The 27,308-nt window shown below is 39.1% G+C and overlaps 1 protein-coding gene across 1 annotated transcript in view; it reads left to right on the forward strand.

Annotated features, from left to right (window-relative positions):
* Itk (IL2 inducible T cell kinase) overlaps positions 1-23,882 on the forward strand; it is a 63,217-nt gene extending 39,335 nt beyond the window's left edge. The window contains exons 8-17 of the mRNA XM_046459940.2: positions 360-414; positions 7,127-7,209; positions 9,091-9,224; positions 9,605-9,679; positions 11,531-11,702; positions 12,143-12,359; positions 13,253-13,317; positions 13,407-13,525; positions 16,825-16,982; positions 21,240-23,882. Of these exons, the coding sequence (XP_046315896.1) occupies positions 360-414; positions 7,127-7,209; positions 9,091-9,224; positions 9,605-9,679; positions 11,531-11,702; positions 12,143-12,359; positions 13,253-13,317; positions 13,407-13,525; positions 16,825-16,982; positions 21,240-21,311 (1,150 nt within the window). The 3' untranslated portion in view covers positions 21,312-23,882. The remainder of the gene's footprint in view (positions 1-359; positions 415-7,126; positions 7,210-9,090; positions 9,225-9,604; positions 9,680-11,530; positions 11,703-12,142; positions 12,360-13,252; positions 13,318-13,406; positions 13,526-16,824; positions 16,983-21,239) is intronic.
* Positions 23,883-27,308: the final 3,426 nt, after the last annotated feature.

Genomic DNA, 27,308 nt, shown 5'->3' on the forward strand with positions numbered 1-27,308 from the left:
CAACAATGATCAATATTTTACCAATTCTGTTTTATTTTTTCTTCACCAAGTAAATATTTACTACTTGGAAATGGATCATGACTTTGCCTCTGAGTTTGAAAACACTAGTAGAAACAAAAAATGTACATGTGATTTTCTAGCATTATTTTTTTTAATTTTAATTTTTTATTTGCTCTAATTAGTTATACATGACAGTAAAATGCAGTTGTATACTTCGATACATAGGGTATAATTTCTTATTTTTCTGATTGTACCTGTTGTAGAGTCAATCAGTCATGCAGTCATCTAGCATTATCTTTTATAAATAAATAATGAAACCATTTTAAATGTTATTGACACAGCACCTTTGCTTCATTCAGGTGGTATAACAAGAGCATCAGCCGAGACAAAGCTGAAAAACTTCTTTTGGACACAGTAAGTCTCCTTCATCTTTAAGTCTCTTGACTTAAAATAAAATAAATTTCACTGTTTTTCCAGCCATGCAGTGGTTGACACCAAGGCAGTGGATTGACATGTCAGATTAGCAATGGCTTTCATATCTGGTGACAAATGTTCTGAGGATTTGCAGAACTAGCAACTATAGGAAAGAGGGATGAGAAGAGATGAAGCATAGTATGGAGGAACAAGTACTGAATTTGGGCCCATGTTCTGTCACCAATTCAGTGTGTGACCCTGGAGACATCCCTCTTCTTTCTGAGCCTTAACGAGTATAAGGAAACAGTGCACTAAATCAGTTACCCCGTACTCCTGCTACCCCTCTGCTCCTGGTCTTGTGGACACTGTTGACCACAGCACCTGGCTTTGGGGTTCAAGGGGAAACAAGACAAGTTCTGAAGAAAGACTCAGAGGATGGTCTAAGGTAAACAAGTAAACGCTGCAGGAATTGGGAAGAATTTTGTGGAGAAAGAAGAATTTAGTTGAGTCCTTATCAAATTTGGTTACTCTTTGGTTCTATGTCAATTCAGCACTTAATCAGTTTCTGTGGTTCCCTATGGAAAACGTGCTAGAATTGCTGTAAATGTTTAAAACAAACAAACAACAACAACAAAAAAGATTCCCCAGGTCTCATTCCTATTCCAGATCTGCAGAATCAGAATCTTCAAAGTTAGGTCCCAGGAATCTATATTTTATTTCAAGCCAAATTCACAATGCTTTTGTAGCTGCTCAGCATCTGGACCTACCCGCCAACCTGTGTTATTGAAAAACATATTAAAACCTGGCTAATCAGAACTAATTAAGAGATGGCACAATTAATTAAAAACCTGAGGTAAACAAGGGCAGTTTTAAACAAAGGCAGTTTTATTATTTTCAACCACACATTGGTTAATGAAGTCTACACAGCACTTCAAACAGCTCAGAACAATGACTAGATAAAGATGATTTCTGTTTTATAGCAGTCCTTTTGAGGCACTTAATCCATTTTTCTTGCTCAAGTACTTAAAAAAATTCCTCCTTACTAGTATTTTGAACTCCTTTGCCAAATTCTCTTCTCCTCCTTTGATAAATCTGAGGGTAAATTGTAGTGAGTCCTGTCAGATTTAGTCCAGATTCTGGACAACTAGAATTGAATGAAAATTTCTTGCCATATTTTGCATTTCTTCTCTGCTGTTTGAAACAATAGCCATATTGTTTTATAGATGTACTTAGAGTCTTCTTATCTAACAAGTTAGGGCTCTCAAGATATGAATTGTTTCATTTCAGTTTTTATTAGCTAAAGCTTCTAGTGTATAGCCCCATACAGTTTTCTACACTGAAGTATAAACCCTTTATCATGTTCCTTCTGCATTGTTGTACCCAAAACTTTATCTTGCACAAAGTAGCTTCTCAATAAATTTTGTTGGATGCATAAATGAATATATCAAATGCTTAATAAACTTGAGAACCTGGCTGATCATGAGCATCACTGGGAAAATTTTTTAAAAACCCAAACTCCTGGACTCCAGGACTCTAGGCCTAACTAGTCAGAACCTCTAGAGGTGATACCCAGGTGATTCTGGGACTTAACCATATTTGATAACCACTAAAAAGAATCTCCTCAGTGTCCTGTCATTTCTTCAAATGTTGCCTCCTCCAAGAAGCCTCTTAGGCCTCTCTTTCCCTATTCATTGGATGTGGTTTCTCTCACCTTCTAACCTCATGACACACTGTTCTTACTTCTCCAGTGGCTCTGTTCTCACTCTGCCTTAGAGCTCAGCAGTTTCTCTTCTGTTTCAACAAATCTAGGTAGGTAGAGGGTGTGTCGTTCCTTGCAAGCAGGTGCCCCGTAACTCACTTAGTACACCTTGCAGAGAGATCTCACACATTGGATGTCCCCAAATTCAGACAGGAGCTCTGTCTAAGGCCTCAGTTCATCATATTTGCATGAGTCTAAGATGTCAAAGATAGAGTATTGACTTAATAACAGAAGTGTTTCAACAGAAGAAATTAAAACTAGCTACATATCAGAGACACTCTTAAAGTTAATGCAATGTGACAAGGCCATGAATCATCAGTCTGTCTTTTGACAATTTCTTACCATTGTGCTGACCTTATTTGCTATAAGGTCCCCTTAAAATTGCACAGAAAAAAAAGAAAAATACTCCTAACACAGTCAGCATGTCTCAGATAACGACAGACAATAGAATTCAAGCTTCCAACAGAGGATGCACCATAGCAAGTAATAATAATGGCCAATAAGAACCCTCATAGGCCTGATTCTGGGATCCTATTGCAGGAATATGATTATATTCTATATACTTAATTCTTCTGGCAGCTTTGCAAAAACCATTTTGTAGATGAGGAAATTGACTCTCACACACTTAATCAGGAAAGATCTGGAATTCACAATTTTATAGACTGTTAGAATTCCTCTTAAAGAGTATGTATCACAGCTGGGTGCAGTGGTAAATGCCTGTAATTTCAGTGGCTTAGGAGTTTGAGACAGGAGGACTGTGAGTTCAAAGCCAGCTTCAGCAATGGCAAGGCACTAAACAATGCAGTGAGACCCTGTCTCTAATAAAATACAAAATAGGACTGGGGATGTGGCTCAGTGGTCAAGTGCCCCTGAGTTCAATCCCTGGTACCCACCCCCCCCCCCCCAAAAAAAAAGTATCTGGCCTGTTTTCTTTGTATAAAATGCAGATAAACCGAGTTTAGTGACATGTTCTGGACTAAAGCAGGGATGCTTTTTCTCTCTCTCTCTGTCTTTCACCCCCCCCCCACACACACACACATACACACTGAGTTAATAATATATGATCTACTTTCTATTCTCCCATCACACCAGGGTCACATAAATATTTCATCTCCATGGAATATTTTTCTATTTTGACCTTTTAATTTTCTTCAATAAAGTAGTAGAAAGTAAACTGAGACCTTCTGTATTCTTCAGGGGAGTGAGAACCCCCCCCCCCTCTGGCAGCATTGCATAAGCCAATGCCCCCTTGCAAAGCTGAGATAGAAGTGATCCAGTGTTCTTGGTGGCTGTAACTACCTCTGAGCTCCCTGCAAAAAGTACCTGGTAAAGCACATGCTGGGGACCTCTCATTTCTTGCATCTCTTGGCTGCCTCAGCCCCAATCCAGAGTCCTTGTCACTGTCACTGAATGCCACCCACAGCTAATGTGGAAGAAAAAATATGTTTAAAAGGTGAACCTTCCATGCTCAGCAGAGCGACTGCAAACATTACCTCTCCTTTTTCCAGGGCCTATGGAACATTTCTTCTTAACAGCTGAGCTCTAATGCAATTACAAATTTTTCTCAAAAAAAAAAAAAAAAAAAAAAAAAAAAAAAAAAACCACTGGCTTTTTTGGAAGAATAATGACATCAATAAGAACTCTTCTTAATTAGATGGGAGAGATGTTCACATAACCTCTGTTCACAGATACTTGAGAAATGTCTGATCTTTTTAGTCTATGTGTCTTCCCCTTTAGAAAAAGTTACAATTCAGATACAGTCTGCTTCTGCTCAGAGTGTGATTTTTTTCTGTCTTGAGTTTAACCTATTGCATTATAATAAGTCAAGAGCAAAAGCTATTTGCAAAAGAGAAAAAATTGAGCACAAGCTGTAGCTACCTGCAAGACATGGATAATACCCCAAAACAAGGTGGAGCAAAAAAATTTAGACAAATTCTCTATTCACGGCAGTCAATGCCTATCAACTGATGAATGGATAAACAAATGTGGTATATCCATACAACAGGATATTATTTAGTCAGAAGAAGAAGTGACCTACCATTGTCTGCTACTACTTAGATAAACCCTAAAAACAACATGCTAAGTGAAAGAAGCCCACACAAGACCGCATATTATATGATTCCTTTTATACAAAATGTCTTGAATAGACAAATCTATAGTCAGAATTTAGACTTTGTGAAAGACATGCAGATGGGACCAAGATTTCTTTGGAATGATAAAAGCGGTCTAACCTTAGATTATAGTGATGGTTGCACAACTCTGGAAATTTACTAAAAACCATTTATACACTTAAAATGGCATGTATTTGTGGCATGAATGTTGTGGCATGTAATTTATGCCTCAGAAGATATTTTTGAAACAAATGAACTAAACTGGAGATTTTGATGTCCCACTACTTCAGAAACTGAACAAAACTATTGACCTAAAAGGGATAAAAATCTTTGAAAAATAAATTTTTAAAAGTATGATTTTAAAACATAAGTTAAAAGAGTCTTTAACAATTCATTGGATAAACAATTTACATTCTACATTCCTATGTGAGAGAAAAAATATAAGAATTTGGTTAGGACTCCTCTTATCATGCCCCAGGGCTGGCACAGAGCACATCATAGAGAATAGTTCCACAAAGGAGTCTGATGATGTAAGCAGGATGGCATTAGTGTTTTCCAAAGGTTTATAACTCATTCTTTTGAATTTAAAAAAAAACTGACATGCAGAATAATACACAAACCTTAGTCCTTAATTTTCATTGTATTGTAATTAATTTAGTCAACAAATACTTTTCCATCTGCCCTGTGATTTCTTCCTCATTTAAACTCTCACAATTTGTTTTAACAGGTTCATGTATTTTCATTTAAAAGATTTTCATCTACTTGATTTTAAGTTTGTTAGATGTGTACCTTATTGTCTATAGCAGTCTTTCCCATCACTTAATAAATCCTTATTAAAATACATGAACATTAAAAAATAATAATTAAAATAAACTCAATGTGTGACAAAGACGAAATACTAGATTACCTTAGGAAAAAGAAAGGTAGTAACTTTCTTATTTCCCTCAATTCTTCCCCTGCTTTCAGGCAGCAGTGAGGGCAGCCCAAGCTCACTGCCTTAGAAAAGGAAGGCTACAAATGAAAAGCAGAGAGCAAGTCTGAGCTTCCCATTCCAAAATAGTCTACTGAGAGACTTCAGCAGAGGAGCTTGGGAGTTTCAGAATTCTGACTTTGAGTACTCATACCCAGAGTTCATGTGGGAATCTATAGGTTTGGCATGAATATACAATGATACAAGGACCAATTGTCCCCCACCCCACGTCTGTCCTCCTGCAGGGTTCTAGTCAAGTTACCAAAAGCAGAGTATACCTCTGTACAAGCATAAGGACAAACTTTGTAACTATCAGCACGATTTTGGGAGTCAGGGACTGCTGGTGTGACTGGTATAAAGAGAGTATGGTTGTTCAGGGAAGTTAGTAAGCACCAAACTCCATGGTTCATAAAGTTACACTGCAAAATATAAGAATTTTAAAAGTTCAGGTGCCAAGGTGAGCATGCTGGAGGTCTGGGCACATAGGTGTAGGCAGGGAGCTGCTCAACTATTTGCTGTTATGTTATGTTGCTCCTCTGTGCTTTAAGTTTTTCAGCTAGTTGAAATAATGAACAAAGTTTGGGACACATGGTTTAGGGAGCTGAATTAGGTCAGTGGTTCTCAAGTGTTTGTGCATGCACCTTGGGAGTGGAGGATGGAGGGGTTTGTGTTGGTTTGTGTTGTGTCTACTTTACTCTGTGTACTACATGCTATGCTGTTTGCACCAGACCCTAGTGTAACTCTAACCTTCTCTCACAACTCTCATCATGTCTAAGTGAGTCATAATAGGCTTTGCAAATGTTACCAATGCAGAGTTTTAGCTGGGTAGGAGCATAATGTTAGGCATGAAGTACTTATAATGAAATTCAGATTTTAAAATCCCAATCAGCAATGAATATTCAGATTTTAAAATCCCAACCAGCAATGAATACACTGGCATATCCATTTGCTTGTGCTTAATTTTATTACTGCTAGCAAAATTGTCAGAGTGATGAAAGGCTTATTCTCAGGCACTCCCTTCTCCCCACCTCTTTCATGAAGCCAGGAATTTAAAATCTTTCTGCCCTTCAGCAAAATCAGTACACTGGAAGTGGTCTGGGAAATATATTCCCATTAAGGAACTGATGGAACTTCCAGGAGAGGTAGTTTTATTCCCTTATGAAGGACTGAGGAAGTGGCACCAAACATCCATTTGATGGAGGCCTTATGGAGCAGTAGAACAGGCTGATGTACCACAATTTAAATCCCAACTCTTTAGCTGGATGGTGGCACATGCCTATAATCCCAGAGGCTTGGGAGGCTGACAAAGGAGGATCACAAGTTCAAAACCAGCCTCAGAAATTTAGTGAAGCCCTAAGCAACTTAGCAAGACCCTGTCTCAAAACATTTTTTTTTTAAAAAAAGGCCTGAGAATGTGGCTCAGTGGTTAAGCACCCGTGGATGCTTAACCACTTAGCCGCAATCCCTGGTACCCAAAATAAATGAATGAATGAATAAATAAATAACTTTGACACTTACTAGTTGTGGGTCATGGGAAAGCCAACTCAGCTTTCTGGCACTTGATGTCCTCCTTGGGACTAGAAGATAATAATGTCTAGACTGCAGTGTTGTGGTGAGGGTTGGAAATTACCTGCAGAGTCTGGTAGGTAGTGAGCCCTCAGAAGGCAGAGCTTGTGTCTGTTTTATTCACCACTAATGTCAGTCCTAGCGTAGTCTTTGATTCATGGAGGGTCAAGAAATAGTAGCCATTGTTACTGAAAGTCTGCTCTGTTCTGAATAGTTCTTCCTCCTTCCATAATCAAGAAAATGGAGCTGCATGGCTGAGCCTGGCTTCCAGAGATCACTGACCTTCTATCCTTTAACACATTCTAGGGCAAAGAAGGAGCCTTCATGGTCCGAGATTCCAGGACTCCGGGAACATACACGCTCTCTGTTTTCACCAAGGCTATTGTGAGGTACGGTGCTGTCTCTGCTCAGAAGAATAGGAGAGACACTTCAGAATAGGGAGAGACACTTCAGGTGTGGGGTAATATAGAGCAAAGTCACAGGTAGAGGTCCACTAGAAATTGTGCAGCTTCCCCTGTTCTCTCTAGGAGAACCAAGGCCAAAGGGGCCAGGAACAGAACTGAAGAGAGTTAGAAAGGGACAGAGCTTTGGCTGGACCCCTGGTACTCCCCTGGTTAGCTCTGCCATTAGCAGAGCTCTAAAAGAAATGAAATATTTGCATTTGATGAATATATTATTTAATACACAGAGTAACAGAAAAGATAATTTCCAACCAAAAGCAAAAATATGTGAATTCCAATTCTGGATCTTCTAATAAAACTCTCCACATTTATTGAGGCCTTACCAAGTGCCAGGAACTTGACAGACCATTTCAATCCTGAGAATCCCTGAAGGCAGAAACTGCCAAGCTCACTTCACACAGAAGAAACCAAAGCTCAAAAAGCACCTATGCCAACGGGGCTGACAGGGCAAACCCTCTTCATGCTCCAGCCAAACTGACTGCAAGACACTCACTGCTTAGCTGCCCCCCACCCTCGCCAGTCTCCTTCTTTGTAAAATGATGTCTAAGAGCTTATCTAGGTCTCAAATCCTCTTCTAGTTAGAAAATTGCTAAGCACTTTGGCAATAACCAAAAATGCAATAAACATTAATAGAAAAATAATCTTCAAAGTGTCCTAGGGATGTTTATTGGAAGTCAGAGGCCTGAAAGTCCATAAGATATGTTGGACAGAAATGAGAGGTCAAGTCTGTGTTGGGGTTCATTGATTCACTAGGAAGACACCCCCTGCAATACTGCTAGACAACATTTATTAAGATTTAACATAGCAGACGGATAGAAGGCAAAGTCAGACAAGGGAGAGGCACATAGAGCCAAGTCCGGAGAACACCAAACACAGCTTTCAAGATCTTCTCCCAGTGGGGTCACACAGGATATGCTTTGTTTCTCCAGCAAGGAGTTGTTGCAATGTGGTGAAGTATGGCCCACCAGAGGATCCAGGAGAGACTCAGCACCCAGGATTTTATTGGAGGCAATTTAAGTAGGCACCCTGTGCCTAGCATATACCAAAATCCCAGACTTCCAGAAGGAGAGCTTACATTCTGCATAAGCCACACTGTAGTACATATTTTAGTCATATCCTGCCACCCTCAGCAGGTTAGAGAATGGCGAGAGCCCTCCTGAATTTCCAAATACCTGCCAAGGGCTAACTCTGCAAGCAGGACTTTCTTAGGATGGGAGCCAGGCCTACTCTGTCAATTCTTCTGCTCAAAGTCAAATAAAAGTTAAGAGGCCAGAGCAGTGTACATTGGTACACTCCTGTAATCCAGCAGCTGAGGGAGGCTGAGACAGGAGAATGTCAAGTTCAAAGTCAGCCTCAACAACGGTAAAGCACTAAGCAACTCAGTGAGACCCTGTCTCTAAATAAAATACAAAATAGGACTGGGATGTGGCTCAGTGGTTGAGTGCCCCTGAGTTCAATCCCTGGTACCCCCGCCACACACACACAAAAGTTAAGGGGCCAGAGAGGCTTTGTCAACAGACACTGTTGACAGTCAGCTAATGACATCTATATCACCAGTCCTCCACTTTGAAGCTGTGAAAGAAACAATCAATCCATCCAATGCTGTTGCCAATAGGATCTAGGCGCAGCCCCAGAGTACATTTTAGCACAACACTGGGGGCGCCAGGACCAATCTGTCAAGGGAATACACAAGTTGAAACACTGTATCTGCCATCCTTGTGAGAAGTTAGGAAAAAAATAATAATAAGAAAGGGATGCCAGTAGACACTTGGTGTCTCAACATTGCTTCTGTGTTTGATTTGTTTAAAGTGAGAACAACCCCTGTATAAAGCATTATCACATCAAAGAAACAAATGACAACCCCAAGCGGTACTATGTGGCTGAGAAGTACGTGTTTGACTCCATCCCTCTCCTCATCAATTATCACCAACACAACGGAGGAGGTAAGTGCTAGCAGGCAGAGCCAGAGAGGGACCCAAACTTAGAAGTGACAAGAGCGCTACCTGGTTTCTCCATGCCAGATGAGCTGGCCATAAATAATAACTGAATACACAATTTTAAAAGGATGCTGAGTATTTGATTCATCTCACACATTTCATGAGCAAACTCTACTATGGAAATCATGAATTTCACCCCCACCCAACTGTGTTGTGAATCTTCTCAGGATGCAATATCAGCAACTGGACTTTGGTTTTTTTTTTTGTTTTTGTTTTTTTCTAAAATAAAAGTAGCTCTCGCATCAGATTTTTTCTGTTGTGATTTAACTTAGAAAATTGCTAGAGCAAAGTTCTAACCATTGCCTTTGGCTTTTCAATTGACCTAGGCCTGGTCACCCGACTCCGGTATCCAGTTTGTTCCTGGAAGCAGAAAGCTCCTGTCACAGCAGGGCTGAGATATGGTGAGTAGCACCATTGGTAATGTTGGGCCTTTGAGCTACAACTTGAAAGGTCTGGGGAAAATTCTAAGTGGACTTCCCATGAGCCTAACTGTACCCCAGACTTCAAATGACCATCCAAACAGCTATACTGTATATGTGTAGACAGCAGCACTAATGAACATTTGAACTTTGCAGTGTGTGTTGGAGGAGTGATTGTCTGACAGAACATTCATCTAGATCAAATCAATATCCTTTGGTTTTACTGAGTCCATCAATGAATGTTTATTTTGCAAGAACTTTGATCTTTCTGCATGCAGTATTAAAAGTTTTTTAGAACTGAGAGTATAGCTTGGTGGTAGCACACACCAGGCTCTAGAGTTGATCCCAGCACCAAAACCAAACAAATAAAGAATTTTTTAAAAAATATTTTTAAATGTATTTTATTTACATATTTTTTAATTTTTGAAAAAAAATTAGATGTTGATGGACCTTTATTGTATTTATTTATTTATTTATATCTGGTGCTGAGAATTGAACCCAGTGCCCCACACATGCTAGGCAAGCACTCTAACCACTGAACCACAACCCCAGCCCCTACATATTTTTTATCTGGTGCTGAGGATTGAACCCAGTGCCCCACACTCACTAGGCAAGCACTCCACCACTGAGTCACAACCCCCACCCCGCAAAACAATGTTATACCTTCAACAGAGTATGCACTCTAATGTAGCAGACCCTACAATGATCCCCTCCTGTCCGCTGTAACTTCTTCACCCGTTTGGGATTATCTGCCTGAAACCTGAAGGCATCTGAGTGTGTATCTCTTGGTCCAAACTGTGTGTTACTTGAGGAAGCAGTTGGTCTAATCTTCATTTTGTATCTCCTAGATTGGTGGTTCTCAAACTTTAATGTGCATCAAAATCTTCTGGAACACTTATTCAAAATGTTGACTTCCTGAACCCTAGGCAACACTTAGCACAACATGCTCCCTGAGAGTGGGTGTCTGGGGTCTGCATTTTAAAAAGTGTTCTAGGTGACTTTGACACAGGAGCCCAGGGGTACTTTGAGAAACTCTGCTGTGGACTCTTCATTCCTAACCAGCAGCATGTCTGGTTCACAGTAGATACTCCATACTATTTGCTATGGAGTCTCTGCCTCCAAGAGGTGGAGATCTGGCTGTTTATGGTATTAGAAAAAACATTGGTATAGGATAATACTTCTCTATCCTCCTTATGAAAACCATGCTATTCTGATAACTATAGAATCCTAAAGTGTCCATGCTGGTTGGGATCTCAGAGATCATCTGGTCAGCCTACTCCTTAGGAAAACTGAGGTTCCGATCCTTTTGTTTGCTTACTGAACATTTATTGAGAGCCTGCCATGTGCCAGTCACTGTGCCAGCTTGTGCCTCTGTAGAAGGCCCCTCTGAATCCCCTCTTTCACTGCCATTCTGCCTAAAGCTTAGCAGTGTGCTGTGAACATAGCAGATGCTTTCGATGGGTGAATGGATGATGAGTGATAAATACAAATGAAATTTGTTCTATGTGAAAAACATTTTAGGAAATGGCTGGGACTTTGCAATAATCCATTTATGTATTTTTCTTTATAGCTTCATTATTGCAAATCTTCTTCTTTCCATGTTACTGCCACCTATGCATTTTTAATAGTTTTAAATGTATATTCTATGCTACTATTTGGGATAAAGGGTAATTAGCTATAGTAGTTCTAAGGCTAGGATTTATACCATGTGCTATCTTTGAGTTATATTATACATAAGGTAAAGTTCTAGGTAGAGCTATGATGTTCTCTGGTAGCCCCTGTTCCTTATTATTTGCCCTAAAAATCAAGTGCCACCCTCCTCTCTCTCTTCAGGGAAATGGGTAATCCATCCCTCGGAGCTCACTTTTGTGCAGGAGATTGGCAGTGGACAGTTTGGGTTGGTGCATCTTGGCTACTGGCTCAACAAGGACAAGGTAGCTATCAAAACCATTCAGGAAGGGGCGATGTCAGAAGAGGACTTCATAGAGGAGGCTGAAGTCATGATGTGAGTGGTAAAAGAAGCACCTGCAGACACCCTGTGAAGCATGCCCTGGGCTGTGTTCTTTCAAACCCCTCTGACACCACATCATACCGCCTACCTTCTCAAACTCTGGTAGTGGCTTCCCACTGCACCGCAAATAAAATGAACTGCCTCACATGGTCTCCAAGGTCTGCCATGGTCTGACCCTGCACACCTCCCAATCTTCTCCCCGTCTCCCCTCTGCTCCATAACATGCCAGTTATGCTGGCCTCTATTCATGTCCACACATACCCTGACTCCATGTTATCCTTCAGGTCTTGGCTCCACTGACATATTTCTTTTGGGGGGAGGGTGTGGATTCTGTTTTCAAAATCAAGAGTCAGACAAGGTGACAATTCAGCAACAGAAGGTTTGGCACTTTGGGATACTGGATTTTGGCTATTATCCTTGTCTTTTGTCTCCAGGAAACTCTCCCACCCCAAACTGGTTCAGCTCCATGGAGTGTGCCTGGAGCAGGCCCCTATCTGCCTTGTGTTTGAGTTCATGGAGCATGGCTGCCTGTCGGATTACTTGCGCAGCCAGAGGGGACTCTTTGCAGCAGGAACCTTGCTTGGCATGTGCCTGGATGTGTGTGAAGGCATGGCCTACCTGGAAAAGGAGTGTGTCATCCACAGAGATTTGGTAAGAGCATGCATGGCCAACACCAGCAGGTGCAGGGTGAAGGGCACATCCCATTGAAATGTAGGGTTAGCAAGACTGAGAATGTATTAATAAATGACAGGTCACAGATCACCTCCCTTCCTCTCTCAGCTTCTTCCTTTCTCCACCCACTGGTCCTATAGAAAAGTGTTTCATGAGGACAGATGTGGGCTCTAATCCCCGCCTTCCTATAGTTTATGCTCTCTGAGTTTCATTTTGCATGCTTCCAAAATGGAGCTAATGACCACTCCTTCTGATCTTCTTTGCCTTAGTTTTGTCCTGGTAAAATGAGGGAAATGGACAAGCACAGTTTTTCTTAAAGTGTTATCCACCATCTACCAGAATAACATTAGAATAACCCTAGGCCACGTCAGAATCTCTGGTTTTGGGGGATCAGGAATATTCATGTGTTTCCCCATGTGATTTCAAGTTTGAAACTCACTGGAGTCTTTAGTCTCCAAGGGTTCTTCCAGTGCAGCGTCTGTTTCTCCCTATTAAGGAATAACTTTAAGATGATCAACAACCTCAAAAACTTCTTATACTAAGCACATAGGAAACAGTTTCTTCATATCATCCCTGGTGTCAATATTTTCTTTCACATGGGTTTGGTATCAGGTGGAACCTATCTTTGGTTAGACAACACTGTGGATTTCTTAGAATCCAGAAGTGAAGATAAGCCTGCTCATCCTGTTAAAGGATTAACTTTCTAGCAAACTTGCAGCAGGTGCTTGTGAAGCTTAATTAACATTTGAGCTCCTCCATGCCCTCTTACAACATACCACAGAAAGGCACAGACTGATGGTGGGAAACTCCTGGATTACTGCCTAGCCACCAACAGTTCTCTTTTCTCTTTTGTTGGCCCATCTCTTCTCCAGGCTGCCCGAAATTGTTTGGTGGGAGAAAACCAAGTCATCAAGGTGTCCGATTTTGGGATGACAAGGTAACACAGGGACATGGTACCTGCACAATGTCAGCAGTAGTACTGAGGCCCCTGAACATTCTGATCTCTCTATTCTGTGCTCTTCTCAGGTTCGTCCTTGATGATCAATACACCAGTTCCACAGGTACCAAATTCCCAGTGAAGTGGGCTTCCCCAGAAGTGTTTTCTTTCAGTCGCTATAGCAGCAAGTCAGATGTGTGGTCATTTGGTAAGTGTCATCCAGGCCCCACCCCCATGTGATCTAGGACTGTGGGAGACCAGCTATTTCCTTAGTCAGATGTAGATAACTCTACCTGCCCTGATCCCTGTATGTTGAGGGAATCCCACTGAAGGCCTATGTAAGAACAGCCCAGAAATATATGAAAGAGCCCTTATTATTGTATTTGCTCCTAGAAATTTTTGAAATGGCAGAGAGAGAAAAACAAAGTGAAAAGCAAAATTCTGGTAGCAGCTACTACTAGGTCAAAAGCCCAAAGACTCAGGAGATTAGAATATAAATTTCTTGAAGGCAGGGACTATGTTTTGTCCAATATTATACCACCACACTTAACCTCAATAAGTATTTTATTCATTCAACAACAATTTTTTGAGTAATCTGCCATTCACCAGGGGCTAATTTGGTGCACAGGCTGTAATGGTGCATAAGATAGAAGCCAAATTTTAGGGAGGTGAGGAAACAACAATAACATAAAGAAGCTAAGAGATACAAGAATTAGTAAAATAGGGGTTAATAAGTGCTACAAATAAAATAAAACAATAATGGGATAGATCTGCATTAGCTAGTATGCTCTGGGGAAGGGCTCTGTGAAGGCTAACTCTTGAGCAAAAAGTTACATGATGAGAGAAAACTGTCACAATTTAAAGGACCAGGGAGCAGTGTCTCTGACAGAAAGCCCAGCAAGTGCAACAGCTGAATATGTCCCCAAAGCAGGGGGTAATGATTTCTTGGAAGAACAGAACACAATGAAATTGCAGGTCATAGTAAGGAATTTGAATTTCTAAAAAGTGTAAATGGGCACGAATAAATGAATGAAGCCAGTGTAGTGGGAAAAGCTAAATGTTCTTCCTGAATTTGTCATGTCAAATCAAGTCAAGGTTAGTGCATACTAAAGATGTGCACAAAACTACACCAGATGATCTCTTCAATTTGGATTAAAGTAAGGATTATCTTTTGGATAGGAACTGTTCAGAGTGGTCTTGCCATTCTGCACCAAGGGCTTGCTAAGAATTTACTAATCATAGAAACAAGGGGGATCCTGGCTGATTAAATGTCTAAGGAAAGTACCAGTTTTAAAACCTTTAGCATTATAGAATGTCTATTTCTGAGCACTGAGTAGTTTGTTAATTATTAGTCCTTTTGATTTCTGCATTAAAGCAAATCACTATTCAGTAGTTTTAGCTGCTACTTTGTTAAGCAGGTTGAAGTTATAGAATGAACTTGGAAGAAGTTGTCCTGACTTCATTCTTGGAGACTCTTCTCTGCCCAGAGCATATAACTAGGAAGGATAAGGCTAATATATGGTCATTTCTCTGTAGATGACAAAGCTGATCACACTGTGCCAAGCTGGGGCCACACAAAGAGATGTTTGAAGCAATGACCACACTGGCACCTTCATCTTCTGATTCTTATTCATCCACAGGGTGTCACCTGGGAATTTTCTGCTACATTTTCTAATTAGAGGGTTAGGCTGAAATGCTCCCTCCCTGTGATGGGTTATCTAAAGAGCGTCCAGAAATAAGGTTGATGGATGGGTACAGAGTATAAATGGTTCAGTGAAGAAAAGTGTGAGAAAACTGGGGTGGCAAGCCTGAGCGGCAGAGACCTGGATGGGCTGAGCTTCCTGCCTGCCCCAGCCCTTTGCACTTTGTCATTAAATACAATTTTTGCCCTAATTAGCCAGGCTATTTTGAGCAAGTTAAGTAACCTCTTTGAGCTTCACTCAGTTTTCTCATCTACACATTAGAACATTTGTATTAAGCAATAGTTTCCAAGTCCTGCCTTAGCAGCAACGCTATGCTTTCAAAAGAAATCTCATGAGAAATTCTGGCATCTCAGGGTGCTGAACAGTCTTCTTTATGGCTCAGCACTTCCAACTCCTCAGGCACCTCTGGGGAGCCCCTGAATTCTCTGAGCCAAGGACTCTGAGCTGGCCATTTTAACAAGCTTCTGAGATGATCCTTATTCAGGTGTTGGGGGCTCACACTTTGGGAATTTCTGCCTCAAGTTTCTAGAACTCATCTTGAAAACACTAGGTTAGGTGATATGTAAGCTCCTTCTGGTTCCGGTGGCCTGTGGTTATATTAGTATGATATAAAGCCCTGGTTGGGTATGGCCATTCTACAGAGGGCAGAAGGGCAAATGGGATTAAATCAGAAGTCAAAAACAGACAACCTGAACATGTGTTTTTCCTAGTTTATATAGTACAGGTTGAGTATCCTCATTTAAAGTACTTGGGACCAAAAGTGTTTCAAATTTCAGATTTTGGAATATTTTCATATACATAATGAGTTTTCTTGAAGATGAACCCAAATCTAAACACAAATTTATTTGTTTCATATGCATTTTATACACTTAGCCTGAGGGTGACTTTATACTTTATATATATATATATATATATATATATATATATATATATACACACACACACACACACACACACACACACATTTGTGTTGGGAGGGTACTGGGGATTAAACAATGAGACACTTTACAATTGGGTTACACCTCCAAGTATTTTTATTTTTTAAATTTGAGATAAGGTTTGCTAAATTGCTGAGTTTGACCTTGATCTTCCTGCCTCAGTCTTGAAATGCTAGGATTGCAGGTCTGTGTTATTGCACCCAGCTATATTTTTTTAATGACTTGTACATGAAACAAAGTTTCATGATGTGGAATTATCTGCTTGTGGTTTCATGCCAATACTCAACAATTTGATTCTGGTACATTTGGATTTTTGGTTCAAGGATGCTGGACTTGCATTTTAAAAAATCATATTGAGTTCACGTTTTGAAGTCTCCAATTTCTGATTTGTTTTTAAAGATCAGAAAATGTGACAATCCTGAGCTCTGTTTCCATGTGCATCCTTTAGCTGGAGCAAACCATAGCCATCCTATTTTGATAGAACTTTTGATGTCCAGTTTTCCAGTCCTCACCAGTACCCATGGTGTCACATCTCTCCCACTCCCTTCATTTATGTCATGCATGTATAGACATTTCAGTTTTCGTCCCCTGCAACTTTCAGTTGTAGCTTTTGAGTTAGAAATAATAAAAAGCTTAGCTTGAGAATTCTTTGCCTTTAGGCAGGTTGAGAAATTGCAGTTTTTTAAAAGTAGGACAGTAAATACATAAGTAAATAACTGGCAGGCCAAATAGGCCTCAGGCAGACTTGCTTTGCACTTCTTGTGGTCTGGAGGGAGAAGCTTGAATGTCAATGCCAAGTGCCTGTTTCCTTTTTTGTTTGTTGGTTGATGTCTTTCTTAGCTGTGTTTGCTCCTTGTTGCTTGTAGGTGTGCTGATGTGGGAAGTCTTCAGCGAAGGCAGAATCCCATATGAAAACAGAAGCAACTCAGAGGTAGTGGAAGACATCAGTACCGGATTTCGGTTATACAAGCCCCGACTGGCCTCCTCCCACATCTACCAGATCATGAATCATTGCTGGAAAGAGGTCAGTAGGTGAAGTGTTGTCCCTCTTTAATACATGATAATACACTAAGCCAGGGCCTACCCTGTTCCCTGGAGAATGGCTCCCTCTTAGAAGGATGAGGCAGCAGGTTGACTAACAGATTAGCAGGAAGGTAACTTTGAAAGTCTTTACATTTTTTAAATTATTATTTTTAATTGTACATATTTTGGGGCACTGTTGACAATTTGATACTTGTATACAATGTGTAATGATCAAATCAAGGTAGTTACCATTTCAACATCCTTAAACTTTTTAAAAGTAATTTTTGATTACACATCGTAATTGTACATGTTTTATGGGATACAATATGATATTTCAATACATGAATACAGTGTGTGCAGATCAAATCAGAGTGATTAACATTTCCATATCCTTATCATTACTTTATGTTTGGAGGTTTAAACTCTTCTCTTCTAATTTTTTATAAGACATACAATAGGTTATAGTGAACTACAGTCAGCCCACTGTGCTGTGAAACACAACATATTCCTTTTTGTCTAACATATCTTTTGGTACTCATTTTCCAGTCTCCCCCATTCTCCTTCCTCTTACCTTTTCCAGCCTCTAGTAATCTCTATTCTACATTCAGATTGACTTTTTAACTTTCTATATATATATGAGGGAACATGCATTTGTCTTTTGGTGTCTAACATTTTACTTAAAATAATGTCCTCTTGGCCACTGTGAATGGTGCTACAATAAACATGAGAGTACAGGTATCTTTCTGATGTGTTGAGAAGTGGATCACATGGTAGTTCTATTTTTAGTGTTTTGAGGAACCTCCATAGTGTTTTCCATAAACATATTAATTCAGATTTCTACCAAGAGTGTATGTATTCCGCCACCCCCTTATTTTTACATCCTCACCAGCATTGGTTATTTTCTGTTAATCAATTGGATAGATTCCCCAACCCTAACAAAGTTAACATCAATCTTAAATATTATTCAGTTTTCTATGTAATATCACAAGTCATTAGTATAGTTTCAGAGGATAGAGAGGGGCTATGTCAACACCCTCCTCAACTTTTTGAGCAGAAAAAAAAACTTTATAAAACCATGAAAAGAACAGGAAGTTAGTTCTATAAATAGGGGACTAGGAGTTCACTTTTACTATGAAAATATTAAAAGGATTAAATTAAATTTTTTATTATTTATTCAACAATTCAGAATTTGGAGTCATTTCGTATCTTCCCAGATGGCTCACTTACCCCCATCCTTAGTTCATAGGCTCTGCCTTGAGCCACATTGATGTGAATCTTAATTGTCTTTTGGTGAGTTACAAAATTGTACAATTCAGCTAAAGTAGAAAATAGCTGAAGTGGAGAGTCAATAAAAACTCAGATTGTTAAAGGACAAAAAGGTAGAATGTGAAAATATATACTTATACAGAATACTTGGATTTTGTCACAGTTTTGCCATTTCTTTTCCATTAATCTTGGGCAATTGTCTCTGAGCCTCATTTTTCTTGTAAGATCATTAAATAATGCTTGATTTGCAACTTCTTAGAGCTTTTTATAACCAAAAAACAAATAAACAAACAATGACATAAAGGGGGGCACAAATCTTGTGTTCTCTACAAGGATTAAATGCTATAATAATATTAATAGCTGATGTTAATTTAGCATTTTTTTTCTCTTTTAACATTTTTATATATTTAAATTAATGGACCTTATTTTTTAGAAATTTTAAATTTACAGAAAAATTGAGCAATGCATGCAGAGAGCTCCTAAATACTCTCCTTGCTCTCTGGTTATAAATATTTTGCACAAGTGTGGTACACTTGTAACAATTAGTGAACCTCTGTCAATACATTGTCATTACTAGAGTTTGTAATTTACATTAAGTTCACTTTTGATGCTGTAGAGTTGAAGGATTTTGAAAAATGCATAATGTCATGTATCCACCATTAAAGTGTCATATAGGATAGCTTTACCACCCTAAAAATCATCTGTGCTTCTCCTATTCATTCTTCTCCCATCCCAAACTACTGGAAACTACCAAACCTTTTACCATCTCCAAGATTTTGCCTTTTCCAGATGGTCATATAGTTGGAATTATACAGTATGTAGCCTTTTCATTCTGACTTTTTTCACCAGTAATATTCATTTAATGTTGCTCCATGTCTTTTCTTGGTTTGGTATGTCATTTCTTTTTATTGCAAAATAATATTCCATTATATGGATATACCATGGTTTGTTTGTACATTTACCTACTGAAGGAAATCTTGATTGCTTTCAGTTTTCAGAAATTATGAATAAAGCTACTATAAACATTTACATGTAGACGGATCCATTTATGTGGATCTATTTATGGGATGTAAATTTTCAACTCAGTTGGGTAAATGCCTAGTAGTGTGACTACTGGATCATATGGTAAGACTATGTTTAGCTTTGTAAGAAACTGCCAGACTGCCTTCCAAACTAGCTGTACCACTTTGCATTCCCACCAGCTATGAGAACTCCTGGTGTGCTTTGTCCTTATCCATTGGTATTAGTTGTGCCAGATTTCAGCCATTCTTATAGATGTATAGTGATAACTCATTGTTGCTTTAAGTTGCATTCCCTAACGACACATGATGGTGAACACTTTTTTGTATGCTTATTTGCCATCTGTGTATCTTTTGGTGAAATGTCTGTTCAGATCTTTTGCCCATTTTTCAATCAGGTTGTTTTCTTATTGTTGAGTTTTAAGGATTCTTTGTATATTTTGGGTGAAAATCCTTTATCAAATGTATGTTTTACAAATATTTTCTTTCAATCTATAGATTGTTTTTTCAAATTTTCTGTATATTTTTAAATATTTATTAATGTATTATAGTTAACATAATATCTGTGTCTTTTACAAAGCAAAAGTCGTTAATTATAACAAAATTCAATATTAATTTTTTCTTAATGAACTATGCTTTTGATGTTGTGTCTAAAAACTCATTGTAAAACCTGAAATTTCCCAGATTTTCTCCTGTTATCTTATAGAAGTTTTATAGTTATGCATTTTATATTTAGGTCTATTATGCAGTTTGAGTAAATTTTTATGAAAGGGATGAGGCCTGTTACTAGAATAATTTTGTGTAGATACCCAATTTTTCTAGCATTATTTTTTCTTTGTAAAAGATTAGTGTGTGTGTATATATATATATATATATATATATATCATATTATGTATATAATTATACATAGTATAATTATATATTATATATAATTATTTATTTATTCAGCAATTATGAATGAAGCTGCTATAAACATTACATGTAGATGGATCCATTTTTGTGAATTTATTTAAATATAACTATATACAATATCTATATTACATAGTAACTATATATTATATATAGTTATATAGATAATATTATGCACACACACACACACACACACACACACACATATATATATATATATATATATATATATATATATATATATATATATATATATATATCTGAGCTCTCCGGTTTGTTCCATTGATCTATTTGTACATTCTTTCACCAGTACCATCCTGGCATGATTATTGTAGTTTTACAGTAAGTCCTAAAATAAAGTAGGGTCAGGTGAGCAGCATCTCCAACTTTGTTCTTTGTCATTGTTGTTTTTGCCTGTCCATATAAACTTTAGAGTCTGTCAGTGCCCACAAAATGACTTACTGGTTTTGTTTTTTGTTGTTGTTTGTTTGTTTGTTTGTTTGTTTTTGTTGTTTGAATTGTGTTGAATCAACATGGAAAGAACTGATATCTTAACACCCTAGTCTTCCTATCCATGAGCATAAAATCTGTGTCCATTTAGTTAGATCTTCTTTGGTTTCTTTTATTAGAATGTTACATTTTTCCTCATCTAGATCATACATATTGTGTGATTTATGCCTAAATATTCCTTTCTGATGAGATTTAGCTTTAATTTTATGATGTATTTTTATGTATGACATTATATTCTCAAAACAATTTTATGAGGTAAATTTTATTGTTATCTCCTTTTATAGATAACAAAACTAAAATTCAAAGAGCTTTAGGAACCTGTTTGTTCCATATCACCCAGTTAATGAGTGGTAAAGTTGAGATTTAAAGCTAGGTGATTTGATTTCAGAATACCTGCTTATAATAGCGAGAGAATAATGCTACCAGTATAATACATATAAAATCATGTTTAAAATTTAGCACAAGATACTTTTATTGCATTCTACTGGTTTGTGTTGGATTTATCTATGACACATAAGTAGAAGGAACTCAGACTTCTTTTTCTTCCTCCTCAGAGACCAGAAGACCGGCCACCCTTCTCTAGACTCTTTGGTCAACTGGCTGAAATCGCAGAATCAGGACTTTAGTAGAGACTCACTGCCAGGCCATGAGCTGCAGGTGACTGAAGGCAGAGTGTCCTCCTTTCATAGAGCATTAAAAACTGCCACCAGCCTAGGACTCCTGGAGACAGCTTGGCCTGTAGCACTGGCCCCTGTGATGAATGCAGCCTCCTGACAGAGACCTGCAGCCAGGTCACAGGCAAGGGGTTGGCCACCAAGCTGAGAGCAGGCCAGCACAGCAGCAATGTCACTGTGTCCTCTCCGGCCTCTTGTCACCTGAATGCACAGACCTCAGTCTAACGGCTTTCAAGGAGCACTTCTTGCACCTCTTAACAATAGGCAGAGAAGGTGTAGGAGCTCAGATTCTTATTTTTAACATTAAGCACGGATCTAAGGCTATGGTTCCGGGGATTTTCATTTGACCCAACCATACAATATGCCAGTATATGGGGGCCAAGGAGAATAAGAAACATGACTCTTTTTCTAAGAAAACCAGTGAGTTGGTTAAGGCCAGGAAGCATGCTCGGTTGCTGTGATGCAGTCAGCCGCAGTTTCCTGCAGTAGATGTACTGAAGCAGCTGCTTACACCAGAGGCCGGATGTCCTGAGAAGCAGCTTCATGAGGCTTCACAGAGCACACTGCCTCATCACTCCCTGGCGGAGCTTGGATGGATCGGGATGGACCATTCAGATCCCATGATTGGACCATGAGGTATCAGATGTCTAGTCAGGAATAAGAGGGCATCTGAGAGGACCCCCTCCCCCCACCCCAAAACAAACAAACAAACAGAAAAAAGGCATTACCATGCTAATGCTCCCATTTTGTATCAAGTCATGCAAGTGACTGTGCCTCCTCTTCTACGCAGAGTGCTTAGGAAATGATTATTTCGGAATCCTCATCATTCCAGCCACTGGGAATCAGCCCCCTCTCTGAATAGTACTACCTGCATCAACAGGGGGCAGCATTGTGTCGGCCAGTGTGGTCTTACAGAGAGTAGTTCTAAGGTTGAGACTTCAAGTCTCCCAAAATTCTAGGAGAGGGATAAGAACTTTGTTCTTGGTTAAACTATTTATATGGAAACTGAGTCAAGCACTGTGGTGCTTCCAGGATATACAGGATGTCCAACTGTTGACTGAGTTCTTGTATGGCAAAGTAGATACATATACTGAGCTACAAGCCCTTCCTGGGAAATGCACCTGAGTTCACATCAATTTAGGAAGATAATATTATTTCCCCCATTTTAAAAAGCCAAGAAATGTGCCCAAGGTGACAGAATTGGGAAATGTAGAGCTGAAATACCAGCCAAAGTCTGACTCCATTGCAGAATCTTTGTTATTTTTTAAAATATGTATATTTTTAGTTGTTGATGTACCTTTATTTTATTTATTTGTTTATATGTGATACTGAGAATCAAACCCAGTGCCTCACACATGCTAGGCAAGCACTCTACTACTGAGCCACAACCCCAGCCCAGAATCTTTGTTTTTATTCAACACTGCCTTCTACTGAGAGTGAAAGGGATTGCAAAGGAGATCAAAAACTGGAGAAACCCACAGACTGCCCATAAAGAAATCAATACAGCACCAATGAGGAATGCTGCTTATGCAGAGACCACTCAGTGGACCATGTGGAGCTCCAACTTGAAATAGGATCTTCGCTTTCTTCACCTTCATCCTCATCTTGATCATGGTTAGTGACTTTGTAGTTACTCAGTTAATTAACCCTTTAATTTTCCCTGCCCACCCGGATCACATTGCATGAAGCCATTTACAGATGAACTTCAAAGTAGATCCTACCGCAGAGGGATAAATATTTCCCTTAATTATCCACCTCAACTTTGAGCTGCAGTCTTCTTGGACACTTTGTATGTGGGGGTATTCCCTGATATAAAACAAACTTGCTTTTTCTCCAATGTTCAGTTTAAACTCTTAGAGAAATTATCAGATAGTGTTGCAATCAACTCTTTTGAATTACGATATTTTTGGCTGGCTTGAGATTTAGATGCATAACTTTTAACCATAATTATTGTGAAACAGAGCCTCAAGATAAAATTCTATCATTCAGAAGATGATCTTACTCAACTTATCCACAATCGTCCCTGTTTACATTTTAGCATTTTGTGCATTCTCTTTGGAACCCTTAATTAGAGACCATTTCTGGGACATTCAGCCCTGAAGGAAAACATCAGAATGGACTGATCTCTGTGGTTTGGCTTAGAAAACTTTCCTCTGCATGGCATTATCTTTTTTAAGCTCAGAGTCGTTGGGGCTTCAACTGAACACGTGTACATCACTCACCTCCCAGTGTCCTGTATTGCAAAACGGGCTTCTTGTCAGATGATTTTCCCTCTCACATATTGAAAATGGTGCTCTGCATTCACAGAGAATTCCCTTATACAAGGTTTTTGTTTTAGTTGCATTTTGTAGATTTTGAGTCTATGTATCTTTTTAGACTATGTATTTATACTTAAGTCAGATGACTATTTATTAGTGTACAGTCACTGTTAGTGTTCAAAATAAAAATGTTACAAATATATCTTACCCTTTTTAGAGCACACAAAGTTGCATATGTGCAAATAAAACTGTTTTAATAAATGTATCATTCATGGCTTAAGTTCCAAATTTATCCAAATGGTAAACTCTTAAAAGTTTTACACACACACACACACACACACACACACAAATGTTACTTGGAGTGGCAAGTGCCTATAATCCCAGCAGCTTGGAAGGTTGAGGCAGGAGAATCCCAAGTTCAAAACCAGCCTCAGCAACAGCGAGGCACTAAGCAATTCAATGAGACCCTGTCTCTAAATAAAACACAAAATAGGGCTGGGGATGTGGCTCAGTGGTCTAGTGCCCCTGAGTTCAATCCCGGGTACCCACCCTACCCCACCCCCCAAAATTGGCTACCTTGTTTTATCTCCCCCCAAAAAGTATATCATTCAAAACTATTCATTAAATGTGGACCCTCCAATGCTTCCGATGTGTCATGCACTCAGCACAGTACACAGCTTTATAGAAACAAAGAATTTTGGCAGTCTTTACTTTCAAGAAACTGGGTCTGGTAGGGAAGGCATACAGCAGATATATAGTCAAATAAAATTATAGTACAGCAATGGAAATATAGTCAAAGAAGAGAAGAACCCAGAAAGAAACTCAGAAAATAATAGAATTAATCAGGAGAGGGATACTATACTCAAAATGTGGTCCCTGGACCAGTAGCAACAGAATTACCAGTTTATGAGAGAAGAAAAAATTCTCAGGCTTCACTCTCACTTACTGAACAATAATCTGCATTTAAACTATTTATTTATATTTTGGTGCAGGGGATCATACATACATTAATGTTGGAGTAGCATTGTCATAGAAGATGAAATACCTAATTCAGTTTGAGAGATAAAATATAACTTTGTTTTGGTAAGTAAGTGAAATAATAGAAATAATTTCCAGGTAGAGGAAATAAAATATTTGGGAAGCTGTTATCAGTTTGATGTTATTGGTGTGTAAATGTGTGTGTGTGTGTGTGCGCGCACGCACACACGTGCATGCTCTGAAAGGGTGGTAAATTGAAACTGAGAATATAAATTTAGACATATTTTAAAAATCTAAGAAGGCAGACTTTTACACTGTAGGTAGAAATATCAATGAGCAGAAAGGGAAGGTCAAATTTGTTTTTAAAAATACATCCTAGCAGCATCGTAATGGGTAAACTTGTTAAAGGCAAAGCTGATGGAAGAGACATCAGTTTGGAGATGATTTTTTCTCCTTGTTCACAGTACCAGATTATTGTTCATTCTCATTCACTCACTGTCATCTGCTGTGTGGGTGACATGTGGAAATTATAATTCAGAATTCCTCAGTCACTGCTGGGCAGCAATAAATAGCTATTCCCCTTGCTCTTAAAATTTCAGTGAAATAAAAGCTGGGCTGTTACAGCCTTGATGTGTTGATCACTCTGTATGTTTCAGCTCACCACATACCTGTGTCCATTACAGAGTCAGATCTTGCAGTAGGTATAGGCATAGGCCAGAAAGCCTGTGGCTTCTACTCAGTGGTTCCTAGGATTCGCCTCCAGGCTAACTCCCATGGATAAATAATCCACATGGAAATGTTCTAAAGTAAGTTGGAAGAACAGACATGCTTCTCAGAATATTTTTCCCCCCACAGACACCAATTCTCTCTGAGTCTCCCAACACACAAAACCATCATCCTACCATTCTGAGGAAGAGAGAAAATGTGTGCCATTTGACAAGATGGGGAGTGTGGGGGTGGGGAAAAACAGAAGGGAAGGGAGGGAGCATATATGCAGAAGGAACTATGGATTCCCCAAGTACTCTCTCAAAGAGAGTTGGGAGTAGAAGCTGTATTTGCACAATAAACACAGATTTTTACATTAGAATGCATTTTAATTTGTTATGGCTTTATGGAAAATGCTGGAAATTTACTGTGCTAAAGCCCACTCCCCGGAGTCACCTCTTGATGCCAGCACTGTGTACGTGAGCAAATGTGTGTTTGAGTGTGCCCGTGTGTGACCCTATCTATGAAGACTTCATGATTCTCCCCAAGGCATAATGTATTGATGGCTTGTAGGAGAACAGAATCATGTACATATTGTCAGAAGAAGTTTTAGAGATTATCTATTTCATAAAAAGTTGCTATTCACCTACTATGGCTCTGTGGTAGGTGCAGGGTCTAAAAAAATGAATAGGACATCTTATCTGTTGGGACCAAACCCGTCATATTCAAATTAGGATAATTTAAGGATGGCTCATTTATAAAATGACTCTTTAAATAAAACACGAGGGAGGTAGCAGCTGAGCAGTGTGTTACAGTTTAAATGTTTCATGCTGAAACTTAATCCCCAGTGCAGCAGTATGAAGAGGCTGGGTCTTTCCAAGGGAATTAGGTCATGGGGCCTCCACTCTCATGAATGGGATTAGTGCACTTATGAAAAGACTGGAAGGACTCGGTTTCTTTATACCTGTCTGCCATGTGAGGACACAGCAACAGGTGTTAACTATGGGCCAGAGGGAGCCTTCCTCACATGACACCTAGTGTTCCAAGCCTTGATCTTGGACTTCCCAGCCTCTATAACTGTGAGAAATAAATTACCCAGTCCAACATAGTTGATTATAGCAGTTAAAAAGTCATCATCCCTAGGTCCAAGAGGAACAAGGAGGGAATGTGGTCATTTGAATGTGGAAGGTGTCCCTCAGAGAATGTTGAGAGGAGAGAGCTTTAGTAAGGGAAAAGAAGCCCAAGGCAACATCAAAGGGATGTGACCTGTCACACATGACTCCCTTCCTCCCATCAACTGCTGAGACTTCTGTTGATCCAACCCAACCAAAGCCAGAGGGCAAAAGGGCCCTAGCAGAGCAGTCCAGAGAGGTCAGTTTCTGGGCAGAGGGCAGGGTGAGAAGACTGGAGTGGTTCTGGGTACAAAGAAAAGGCACCTGGTCAAGCCAACAGCCCTTCCTCTAAGATGTTCTCAGGCTAACAAGAAAGTCCAACATGTAAACAAAACATGTGACTCTTATTATTTGTGGATTTCATGTTTTGAGAATTTGCCTATATTGCCCTCAAATCAATACATGAGGCTTTGCTTTTTTTTTTTTTTTTTTTTGCAGTCGATGATGACAGCTCTCCATATGACATTTCCAATGGCCTATAGAGCAATGTTTTCTCTCAGCTCAGCTCTCAGGCTGTAAATAAGTGACCTTTATGGAGTCTCGTTAGTGGCACATTTTTGTAATTTTTATTGGTGATTTTAGTGTTTAACATGACCCCAAAGTGTAGTGCTAAAATTATGTGTATTGTTCTTAAATGCAAAAAACACTGTGATGTCTTACAGGGAAAAAAAATGTATTAGAAAAGCTTTGTTCAAGTAAGTCTATTGCTGTTGACCATTAGTACACATTAATGAATCAACAATAGATGTTAAATCAGGTTTTTCTTAAACAGAATTATGCAATAAAACAAGATTAAGTATTGATTGGTTGACAAAATGTTGTGACTAAAGGCTTTT

Source organism: Marmota monax, unplaced genomic scaffold (assembly GCF_021218885.2).
Source record: "Marmota monax isolate L192 unplaced genomic scaffold, Marmota_monax_Labrador192_F-V1.1 WCK01_AAM20220418_F8-fsc00229, whole genome shotgun sequence".
Lineage (NCBI taxonomy): Eukaryota > Metazoa > Chordata > Mammalia > Rodentia > Sciuridae > Marmota > Marmota monax.